Below are 12,188 nucleotides of genomic sequence, written 5' to 3' on the forward strand. Positions count from 1 at the left end.
TCTGCGCTCATGCAGCTGCTGGTTTCAGCTTGGCCCTGCCACCTCTCGAGGATGCTTTCTCAGGTCTTTTGAGTATACTTCACCTTTAGAAGAAGGTTAGGGCATCCAGTCGGTGTCGCCTAGAACCATAGAATCGATCGTGAACCATTTCTCCTCCAAGACATGTAGTTTCACTGCAAAAGTGTTAATGTGCTTCAGGACACTGATGTCTTCAGTGAGCTCCTTACTCTGCTCCTCTCCAAAGCCTGGATGCTTCTCCGTGGTCATTTGGATCGGGCCAAGGGTTGGGACCTCAAATCTCAGGATTCTGGACATGTGGGGAGATGTGGGCCTGATGATCTTAGACCCCGGTAGAGTGTGGAATACTTAATGTGTTAGGGACAGACCTCGGGGGCATTGAGGGGCTCATCACCCCAGGACAGAGCCCCATGGCTGGAGGGCATCAAATGCCAAGTGATCTTATCTGGAAGTGTCTCCTGGGTGGGGGCCCTGAGGTCCACAGCTTTTTCCAGAGCTGTGGGTACAAGGAAGGAGGCATCTCTCCGCTCTGCACACCTGCCTTGTACACAGGAAATGCGTCTTTGCTTGATTGTCTGTCCATGCCAAATAATAAGTCTCAAAATTGAAAGAAAGGCAGTCCATTTCTCTCCCTCCTCTCTATCTCTAGAAGTCAGGCATCAAAGGGGAAGGCTGTTCTGGAGGCCTGGGAAAAGTGACAATTGTTTCTAATGGTCACTATAAGAAAGCTTAGCTTTTCTTCCTCTCTGTGTCTCTTTCTGGGTCTCTCTGTTTCTATCTCTGTCTTTTCTCAGTGCTATTAAGTGTGTAAAAAAGAGGTCGGCATGGGGGTTGGTGGTGTGTGTGTGTGTCTGTCTGTCTGTCTGTCTGTCAAACCTCAGTTGTCCTTAAAGTGCTCTATGTTCAGGAGGTCAGTTAGGAATGAGAGGCACAGGGAGGAGATGAAGATGGACATAGGAGTGAGGAGAAGAATCCCGGGGCAGGGGAGGGGGGGACTCCAGGACTCCACAGCCAGGCGAATCTCCACATCTGGGTTTCCAGTGTCTGTATATGCATCGACTAAGACCAGGCATGTGAAACACTTGTTAGAATGTGAGAACCTCCGACAGGGTGCTCTCGCGACATCTTTCTTAAGCCATATGGCATCAAGCAAAGGAGCAAATGCTGTTAATTTATAGGACAGAATTTTTGAGTGTTCCCAGACCCAAAAAATAATCTTTCTTTGGCTTTTCTGATACCTAACGAAGGCACTAAATAAATCGAGATCAAGCACAGATGCTCACAGGCATGGATCAGGGCGCTCTGGTGGCCTGATACGGAGATGCTGAGTGTAGTTCTGGGGAAGCCGTGAGCGGGGTCCTCTCACTGCTTGGGGTACACGCTGCCTCTGCAGGACTCGCCACAAACACTGAATGCTGTTTTTGCTTTTTGCCTTCTTTCATTAAAGCGGAAATCCTCTTTCGATTTCTTTCAGTTAGCAAAAATGGGTACTAATTTAGGCCTTTTGTTCATGCAAAGGGGTGCAACATGAACTTTGGAAAAGCAGGGGATGCCTGAAGACCAGTAACATTGTTATTGTTGGTAATTCGTTCTTGTATTCAACTAGTCTTGGCTTTAGTGCTGACTTTAGGCTTTTCATCGCTCTTGATAGTGAAGAGGTCAGAAGCAAGTCTCCATGCTTGCTCTCAGTGAGCTAACAGCCAAGTTCAAGGATTGCAAATAGGTTCATCTCCTGGGCCATTACTGACTGATAGTGAGCAGCTTGTCACACTGTTTTATTAAGATGGATTCTGAGGTCTACACTCAGAGGAGCAGTGTGCACCACTTAATTATGTCTTTCCTGAGCAAGGGCTTGGGGGCTGGTACCACTGATGTGTGCCTCAACTGGTCCAGTGGTCTTGAAGACCCGCGTCCTCCCCATTAGCGACCAGCCTGTTTCTCATCGAGGAAGTAGAGGTAATGTTAATACCTTCCTCACAGGGTGGTTGTAAGACCTAAGCGAAATAATGGACTTGGACAGATGCTGGTGGGCATGAGAGTAATGGGAAGAATTTCTGCGAATACCAGTGACTACTCCTGTCATTTATTTTGTTGTCCATCAAGTGCACGGGAGCCTGGTGATGGACGGGTCCAAACTTTCGGTGCTCACAAATGAATCCAAGGTCTCCTGGGGCCTTCTCTCTACCACGTGGCATTCTCATGTCCACACCCTGGTCTTTGGGATCAAATATGTCAGCCTTGAACCACAAGTCTGGCCTTGGATAAGCCACCCTAGTTCAATGTGGCAGCATTGCTGAGCCACAGCTAGCGACCTGCACTAGACACTGGTGACAGGGAGAGAGAAATCGGATGCGAGCACTGCCCTTGATGCTTAAGCATGGAGACAGATGGACAGACAAGAAACCACAAGGGGGGTGACGAGAAGCTACTGGGGAGTCTCCACCCACGGGGTAAGAAGGACCACTTGGCTTTGACTCTTAAGCTGTGAGGAAGTCCCAGTGCCTTCCAAACCTTAGACTTCTTATCTCTAAAATGGGGACAAAACTGCTTATTCCTCCTAGTTATGGTGAGAAGATACCTGGTCAGAGCCAGTACTGTGGGCTGTCTGTGAGAGTGGGTGCCCTTTCCCTTCCCTAGGGGAGCACTGAGGAGGGAGTACCATGTTCTGGAAGGGAGAGCCATGCTGGCTTCACAGGAGTGGCTTTATTGCACCTGGCTCACTCACTGTTGTGGTCTCTGTGGCTTGACCCATGGTCTCCCAGCTGGCTTGCCCTACCGCCATCTTCGTATCAAGGAGTCCTGCCTGTCCCTCTTACAACCTTGCAGCTCTTGGGGAAATACTTTGGAATTGGATCTGCAAGCTTGGAAAAACTCTCTGGGGTGTGTGTGTGTGTGTGTGTGTGTGTGCACGTGCGCGCGCATGTGTGTGTGTGCGTGTGTGTGGGCGCGTGTGTGCCCTGCACGTTTATGGGTATCATTAGTATCAGCGTGCACCCCCATGCTTCCCCTCCCCATTCCTTTTCCTCTTTTTTTCTGTGAGACCCATTCCCAGGTCCCTTTGGGTTGAAAGAGGAAATTGGAGAGGACGGGCCAGAGACTTGAAGAGTGCTCCCTCCCTCCTGTGACTGACAAGAGGGCAGGGAGATCTGTGAAAGCGAAATTCAATAGAAACCTCATGGCATCTCCCCTGTGTGGGAAAATACCAGAACTCCCGCTCCCCCTGTTCTCCCTCTGTCTCCCCGCCTTTGTGTACGACGTGTGTGGGTGGAAGATAAACTGGATTTAAAAAACCCTTTGAAAGCAAGACATCGTTAACTCCTCTAATTGAAAGCAGTCTTCGGCAAAGGAGGGGTTTGGAGGCGGGTGCTGGATGGAGTGGCAGGTGGTACGTGGAGTGGACAAGAGCCCCCGAGTCCTGGGGCCACAGAGGCCCCTGTGTCTGTCAGCCCATGCGACCCCAGTCACCACCAGACATCCTGGCCCATCCCGGAGGGGCTTATGGCCTGTCTCTCCCATCCCCAGTGGGCCCAGTTCCTCATCTCTCTATCAGATGTGATGGCCAGAAGCAGATCACTGAGGATGCCCCCCAGCGCAAATATCCACTCTCAAGGCTTTGAGGGGAAGAACTGCTCTTTGTCACAAGCATGAAAAGAAAAGAAAACAGAAAACACATTGCTGGAATGACTACAGTAAATGTTTATGTTACCCCTCTGGTGTTTGTGGAAAGGTAGCTGTGAAGTTAGCCTTCCAGAGACCAGAGGCCTGGGGTCCAAGAGTTGACTTGGGGGCTTACAGAACAATCCCACTTCTTGACAGAGTCGACACTCTCTCCTGCCTCATTCACCAAGAAGAGGCTGGGAGTGAAACGCTGGCAGATGGTCAGAACTGAAGAGCCTTTCGAGGCTTCATCTTCCTTTGTCCTTCTGCACACGGGAAGGAGGAGTGTCAGAGGACGTCAGCAGGTGGGTCAGTTCAAGCAGGCAAGCCTCTCGCCTGGCAACCCAGGACTCTTTCCACCGTATCACCCACCCCGGGGCAGCCCTGTGGGGGCCTGCTCTGGGCTGCTGAAGCAGCTTCTGTTCAGGCGAAATCCCACCTCCATCCTCCCTGACAGCCCTGAGAGACAGGCGGACGGCCCTTTCCAAGGCGGCCTTCATCTACCATTAAGAGTGTGGGCTGAGTTTGTGCCTGAGAATTGAATCTTAGTTCCACTAATGAGCTGTGTGATCTTAGGCAAAGTACAGGAGCCTCAAGTCCTTATCTATAAAATGGGTATAATCCTAGTACCTCCCTGACAGAGCTGTCCTGAGGCCCGCATGATTTAGTGCACATGGAGACCCAACGAAGCGCCCGGCTTAGGACAGGGACCCCCTAGGTGCCACCGCTCCAGCTGTGACTCCTGGTCTTGGGGCACCTACTGTGTTCCGCCGCCGGGTGACAGGAGCTAGGATTGATGGGAGCTTGAATAAGGCACGCTTCTCACCTTGGAAGTCTTCAGAATTCCAAGGGAAAGACTGGGTTCTAAACAACCACTGTCCAACCTGATGGGCGCTGTAACTGAGGTACATAAAGACTGTGTGGACACAACAGAGATCAGTTAATTCCACCTGGGGGGGTGAGCAGAGTCTCTCAGAGGAGGGGTGATATTTGAGACTGGCTTCGAAGGGTGTGTCGCATTTCACAAACCGGGCAGCCAGTGCCATGGAGGGAGGTGGGGGGGGCACAGATGTCTGGGCACAGACATCATGGTGGTGGAGTCCAGGACCTGTGAGAGAAAGTGTCCCCCGGGGAGAAGGGAGCCCCGCTGTGCACATGTGCAGGTACCCACCTGCTGTGTGGGGAGGGGTGAGGCGGGGCGGTGGCTGGTAGTGAAAGCGGTGACAGGGCGGAAACCGGCTCCCAAAGTTCTTTGCAAGCTGTGTCCGGGCAACTTCCATCCCATGGTCCCTGGGCGGCATGGAGGGGATGATAAGTAGCAGGGCCATGGGCTTAGTTCTGTGCTTTGGCAAGTAGAGTCTGAAGACCTTAGAGCAGGGAGAGCAGGGAGAGCAAGAGGAGGCAAAGAGAGTGGTAGCTGGTGCCTTCTTCTCTGTCAGCCAAAGGGGAGGTTTTGAGCTAGACCAGCACCAGTCCTGGTCCCTTGTGACAGAAAGCACAGAACATGGCAGCGGAGGGATCAGAGTCTGGCTGCTGGCTGTCCTACACAGCTAGGTAGTTGACCTTAAAGGAGTTATTTAAAGCCTCTGTGCCTCGTTTCCTCACCAGAAAAATGGGACAATGATTCCAAGCTCTCAGAGGCTGACTGTAGGACAAATGATATTGTGACCTTGAGACCCATGGTGGATGCTATGGCTGTGAGCGTCCTCAAGCTACTTGAGGGCCATTCCGTACAACCGCTGCATTTCACAGATGGGGAAACCGAGGGTGGGGGAGAGGTCCAGCTAGTAAGTGACATAGCCAGAACTGACCCAGCTTCCCTGTTTCCTGTGGGGGGTGTTTGGTGTAAGCACATCCCTGAAGATGACGGGATGTCTAAGGCATTCATGTTAAAGACCAAGCAGGAACACAGTCTCTAACCGCCCTCCCACCCAGGTCCTCCAGGTGTTAAGATGGGACTGCAGGACAGTGGCTGCTCAGCTTCCATCAGAGACGTAGAGCTGGGCTTCTCTGGAGGAAAGGAGGGACATGGGAACCCCAATTCCTGTCTGCTCTTTCTGCCATGCATGCTTGGGGAAGAGGGAGACATCTCACTGGAGGTGGTCCTACACACACAAAAAAGTAGGATTGAGGGGCTCCCGGCTGGCTCAGTCAGAAAAGCATGGAACTCGAGCTCAGGACCATGAGTTTGAGACCCACATTGGGTATAGAGCTTACTAAAGTAAATAAAATTTTTATGAAAAATGTAGGATCGAGGGGGTGCCGAGCACAGGTGAGGAAAAAGCATCAGTTCTCAGAACCAGAAAAGTCTGCATTTAAATAACAGTTTTGCTATAACAGCTACTTGCTGTGTTATGTTATACAAGACAGCCTACCCTTCCCTGAGCCCAGCAAAAGTAATGGTCTCAGTAAATAATTTTTCAATTCCTGTAAGTCTGGACCTCTAAATCAGCTTATAGACATTGCTGCTTAGAGGAAAAAGTAGGAGGAATTAGAGCCAGACGTCGTCTCCTAGCTGTTGGGAAGAGCTGTCTAGAGTCCATTGAATTGCCTATAAAGGGAAGTGAGTTCTTTGGCTCTGAAGTAATCCAGAAGATACTGGGTAATCCTTCCTCCAGCCCTGAGAATACCCACGGGAGGATGTTCGCCAGCCCAGCCACATCTGCTCTTTGCCTAGCATTATTATGTGACTTTCTCTCCCCCCACCTGAACTGGATCACTTCTTTTATTAATGCACACATTCGTTCAATGAATATCAGGATTTTACTCATTCAAAATATTACTGTATCATGCTTTACTGTGACAAAAGAAGTTGCTGAAAGATCTTTTTTTTTTAATTTCATTTATTTTGGAGAGAGAGAGAGAACAGGAGTGGGGAGAGGAAGAGAGAATCCCAAGCAGACTCCCTGCTGAGCAGGGACCCCCCCCCCCCACCTGACGTGGGTCTTGATCTCAGGACCCTGAGATGACAACCTGACCCAAAATCGAGAGTCAGACTTAACTCACTGAGCCACCTGGGTGCCCTGAGACCTACCTTAACACGTGTCTGGGTGTACAATAAGTTGGTGTTGACTATAGCTACAGTGGACTTCAGGTACTTCACCTTCTGGCTTACTGGAAACTTGACGTCTGCTGATAGCAGCTACCTTTCCCGCCCTCCCCCAGCCCTTGGCAACCGCTATTCCACTCACTGATTCTGCGAATTTGACTACTTTAGATTCCCCATGGAAGTGGAATAATACAATACTTGTCCTTTTGTGGCTGCCTTATTTCACTTGGCTTGATGTCCTCAGGGTTCATCTTTACCGTCACATGTGACAGGGTTTTCGTTTTGAAGGCTGAGTGATATCCCACTGTGTCGATAGATCCCGTTTTGCTCACCCCCTGGCCTCTTGAAGGACCATGAGTTTGTTGTTTCCACATCGCGGCTGTTGTCAGTAAAGCCGCACTGGGCATGCGCGTGCGCAACGCAGGTGCTAGCTGGGGAACCCCGTCTTCATCTGTCTAGGGGAACCTGAAGCCTAGAGGCTGCCCGTGTTTTAGAGCCCCCAGGTGTGTTGTACAAGGTGGAAGGAGGCAAAGGGACAGATGACAGAATGGCAGGGAAGGTAAACGGTTGCTGCGTTCAGCAAGGGTTTGTTGGTATCGTCAGAAGGACTTGTGCCTAATGGATAATCGGGGGGAGAGGAGAATGACTCAGGTGGGGTCTGAGAGGGTGCTGATTGGGAAGAGGAGTAGGTTGGGGAGAGACACGGAGCTCACTGGAGCCAACAACACTGGAAAGACGGGAGGAATGCAGATGATGCGTGAGACGGAGCTTGCTTCCTGGGGCTGCTGGGGGAGCTTGAGGCCCCACGGAGTGTGGGATGTGAGTCTCCTGCTTGTTCCCTACCAATGTTCAGGGAAATCTAAATTGCTCTGTAATCCTTCATGCGATCACACTTGCTTTTCTTGGAAGGTGCAAAGAAGTGAGTGGATGAAAACAGAGCGTGCCCGTCCAGTCAGTCACCTTGGGGTCACACTTGTATCCCCAGTGACCAACTTTGTGGCCAAGGGCAAAGCTCTTTCTCTCAGGGATGTGGAGTCCGGCGTACCACACCACATACCCCCCCCCCCCGTCATTGGCTGCTGAATGAGCAGAATCCGCAAGGTCTATAAAAGCAAGAGGCTTGTGAGTGTTTCCTTCAGCTCTCCCCTGCAACCCGCCCTCCCCACCCCCAGGCTCCCCCCAGGAACATAGATGGTTTTAAGATCAACTGGGGCTTTGGGCAAAGGTTCAGCTGGTTTTGTTTGTTCCTCTCTGATCTGCTCTGACTGTCCCTGGTCAGGATCGCAGCCAGCTTGGAACAAACACAATCTAAATAGGAAAACAGGAGAATAAAATAACAGCAGTGTGTACCTCTAAAACCCTGTCTAGTGCTGATAGAGCCGACAAGATAAGAGAAAATTGTATTTAAGCAATAAGAGGGCTTTGTTCATGTCTTAGACTTCTCTGACCGTGAATGTTTTAGATGCAGAGATAAGCCCTTGCCCTCCCCCTCTCCTCCCCAGCCCCCAGCACTCCAGAGATGCACTCCACCCCACTCTGCTGGGGACAGGCAGCTCAGAATACAGGGGAAAGAATTCCAGAATCATACAGGTCTAGTTGCTGGCCTGGGTTTCAAATGCCATAGAGAGTTTATGCAAAGTCTCGCACCGTTGTCAAATGTAACACGACCCACTGGCAGATCTGCCTGAGCTCCGTCCCAGTTGTTTTGTAGAAAAATAAATAAACTGGAAGACATCTTCCAGCCTAATAAAGTGGCTGCTTTGCCCATAGTCTTCTTGGTATTAGGCTTCTAGAGATTTGAATAGCAGAAGCCTTCACCTGCTTCTGGCCAATGAGATGATTGAATCTTGGCCCCTTCTTGTGCTTAAAGAGGTTACCTGCGATATTCAGGAAACTCATACCGTGTGCCCAGAACCCACTGGTTTCTCAGGGAAGGGGTGAGGAATTTTGGCAATAAACAGGTTTCAGTACTTTTCAGTGTTCTTCATGCAGTAAAGCTCTTTTCTTAAAGGAAACATTACATGGCAGCTGGGTATTTAAGGTGAGTGGAGATGCCACAGGTAAAGCAGTAGAGAGAGAAGGAAGCATATCTCACAGCCTGACCCACAACGGACACCTCCAAGGAACCCTGTGAATCCCTCAAAACCTATGACCTAATCTGACATTCAGATGTCAGAGGTAAACCAGGCTCTCCTTCAATGAGGCCGGCATGCCACCGCAGAACTTTCAGGGTGACTGATCTCACCCTGAAGATTTGGTGATTCTCCAATGCTGACTAAGCAAATCATCTTCCTCTGGGGTTTCGAGAATGAATTGATGAAGATATTAACAGTAAGGGACACAGGTGGAGCATACGTACAGGACTCCATGTTACCTTTGCAACTTTCCTGTAAATATAAAATCACCCCAGTACAAAAAAAAAAAAAAAAAAAAAAAAAAGCTCATTAAAAAAAAAAAAAGCACTGAGATTGCAGTTATAGATTACAACATAGGCATCACGTATTTTGTCTTGAGTTTGACTAATGAAATTGATATGTGACTTTTCCACTCTGTGTTTCATCTGCTCTCCTCTGTAGGAATTTCTGGGCGATATATGGTCTTGCTTTGTGTGATTTTTATAAATGACATCATATTGTACCTGTCCATTTATACCTGGTTCCTTTCTCTGTCTTGTTTTTACTTGGTGTTATGTTTTTACAATCTCTCCATCGAGGTCTTGAACTCGGGAGTAGGGCTTCTGTTTTCAGTGGCCGGGTCCCATACTGGACCTGACATTAAATATTTCTAGTGTCATCCCTATATATGAATCTAATTCAGGCCTCGTAAGAGTCTTTTGCTGTATAGAAAATCTGTCACGTGAATATTTCATACCTGATGCATCCCTTCGCCAACAGATGAACATGTAAGCTATTCCCAATTTTTTGCTACTACAAATATGGCTGGAATAGGTAGCCTTGATTCTTGTATATATATTTTTTTTCCTTTTTTCCCCTCTTTTTAAATTTGTTTTACATGTACATGTGTTTATTAGGATTGATATTAGATTATCTTTTGGGTTTTTTTTTTTTTTTAATAGCTTTCAAGAGCCTTAGAGTTAGCTAGGTCAGCCTTTCTCCAATGAGTGTAGGGAGACCTGCCCGGGTATAGGATACAGGGAGACCCAGATCCACAGGGGAGGGTTGCGAGAGGGGCCACATTCAACGTCAGAAGAAAAACACGAATGCCAGATGGCCTTCTGCGGAAGGTCTGACCAATCTCAAGAACAAGCCAGTTGCTTCTGGCCTTTTCCATTGTAAAACTTTTCTGTTTTCTGCTGTATAATTTACAGTAGTACGTGCTAGTGTGGTGCCTCCATGGGTATCTATGCTCAGTGTTCCGAGCTCCTCAGCATCTCTCTTGTCCCACAGTGCTCTGCAAAACGCTGTCTCCCAACAATAGGACTCGAATAAGTGAATGAACTGAGGGACGAAATAACATTTGGATACACAGTAGGCACGCATAGACTCAGTGCGTGTGCATGTGCACACACACACACACGCACGCACACACATTCTGTCTCTGGAGGATATGGCCATCCTGAGTCTTTTCTCTGTCCTTAATACAGCTCTGAGCACAATGTACAGATCTGTGCTAAAATGGTCTGCTTGCAGTTCAACACTCTGTGAGATCCCACCCCCTTATCCTGCCTTTTCTGCCACCTTTCCCAAGCTCTAAGAGTACCAGGCAGCTTAGCACATTCTAGACTTCTCCGTTCCCCTGAGCCTTTGCTCCTGCTCCCTGCACCTACACTGCCCTTCCCCTGTGTCCGCTCTATTCTTCAGGATCCAGCTCAGAGGTCACCTCCTCCAGCATCTGTCCCCATGAGCATTTCTCTGTCACCTCTGCCACCAAAACATGTTGTCTGTTCTTTCCTTCACGGTGTTGAGGGCTCCCTGTGCTACAGCAGAATGTGGGCTCCTGGGGCAGACTCCCGTCTGTGCAGCCCTGTGTTCTCCTGTGGTGCTCAGAACAAAATAGGTAGGTAGGGAAGGTGCATCTGATTGAATTTAGTTTAGCTGTGGAGCTCCTTTAAAACTTTTTTTCTTTCTCTCTCCCCAGGTGTGTCGAACCAAGGTGATAGATCTCAGTGAAGGCATTTCCCAGCATGCCTGGTACCCTTGTACCTTCAGCTACCCATACTCCCAGATGGCTCAGACCACTTTCTGGCTCCGGGTAAGCCAAAGCCTCAGGATCTCCAGGAGTGGGCCCCAGGAAGCACCAGCTCCTGTGACCCTTTCGCAAGATGGTTTGTCTCCCCACAGAGGGTGTTAATTGTAAGGACAGAGAACAAAACACTTAGCAGTAGGAGGCTCCCTGAAATAGAATCCCTTTGATGCACATGGAATGCCCCTCATCCTTCTTGTTTTGGCAAAGACTTTGGATATCTTTTGTCTCCCTGGAACCTTCTGTTCATCATTCAAGGCCTTTTAAGATTGTCTTCTCTTCCTTGAAGTCTTAACTGATCCCCACAGAGAAGTGACTGTTCTCTCCCTTCTAGTCCTGTACATGTCCGGTCGTCTGTCGGATGACGCTTGTCACGTGGTATTGTATTGCTGTCATTGGGTCCATCTTCCTGACTAAGGATTAGGTATTGTACTGACTTTTGATCTACATATCACTGACCCACTTTGAACTCCACGGTCTGCAGAAAGGCAAGGGCCACGTCTTCCTTAGCTTTGTCTCCTTGATGCCTTGCACAGAGGCTAGGACAGAGAAGGGACAAATAATAATAATAATGCCTTTTTATGTGGTCTTAAGGTATGCCAGACCCTTTGTTCCCGTGACCTTACTGGAGACTCATGGCTGCCCTGTGATCCAGTTCTTTTACTTAATATATCACTTCGGAGTGAGGGAACTTAGGCCCAGAGAGGCAGAGCTGCCTCTCCCCACCACACGGCTCAGCAGGTGCAGAGCCATGTTGGAGCAGTTTCTGACTTCAGAGCCTGTGTTCCTCACGGCCTCCTTGTTCCCATCACGGACCCGTGCTGAGCGGCCCAGGCCCTGCAATGAAAGATGCTTCTTGCAACCTCCTCCCTGTGGCCGTTGTGCATGAGTGACCCTCCTGTGTCTTCTGCATTTCAGGCATACTTTTCTCAGCCAATGGTTGCAGCAGCTGTCATCGTCCACCTGGTGACAGATGGCACCTATTATGGGGACCAGAAACAGGAGACCATCAGCGTCCAGCTGTTTGATACCAAAGATCAGAGCCACGATCTCGGTGAGCACGCTATCATGCAGGTGGCTCTTGGGACCGTATCTGCCTAGGGTGGTTCAAGGAGCCACCAAGAGCTAGTTCTTCCTTCGTCTTTCCTCTTTCTTGCTTCTCTGTTTGAAGTTCTGCTTGCCTTCAAATCAGGAGGCTTTTGGTGTATCCCGAGAAGCCTGGATGTGGCAGATAGGGGGGTTGGGGGCCACAGTCCCAGTC

The 12,188-nt window shown here is 49.5% G+C and overlaps 1 protein-coding gene across 1 annotated transcript in view; it reads left to right on the forward strand.

The window, feature by feature from the left end:
- PAPPA (pappalysin 1) overlaps window positions 1–12,188 on the forward strand; it is a 238,813-nt gene that overhangs the window by 157,821 nt on the left and 68,804 nt on the right. Inside the window, 2 exon segments of the mRNA XM_047700582.1 lie at window positions 10,823–10,936; window positions 11,846–11,981. Coding sequence (XP_047556538.1) covers window positions 10,823–10,936; window positions 11,846–11,981 — 250 coding nt within the window.

This window comes from Lutra lutra, chromosome 13, assembly GCF_902655055.1.
Source record: "Lutra lutra chromosome 13, mLutLut1.2, whole genome shotgun sequence".
Lineage (NCBI taxonomy): Eukaryota > Metazoa > Chordata > Mammalia > Carnivora > Mustelidae > Lutra > Lutra lutra.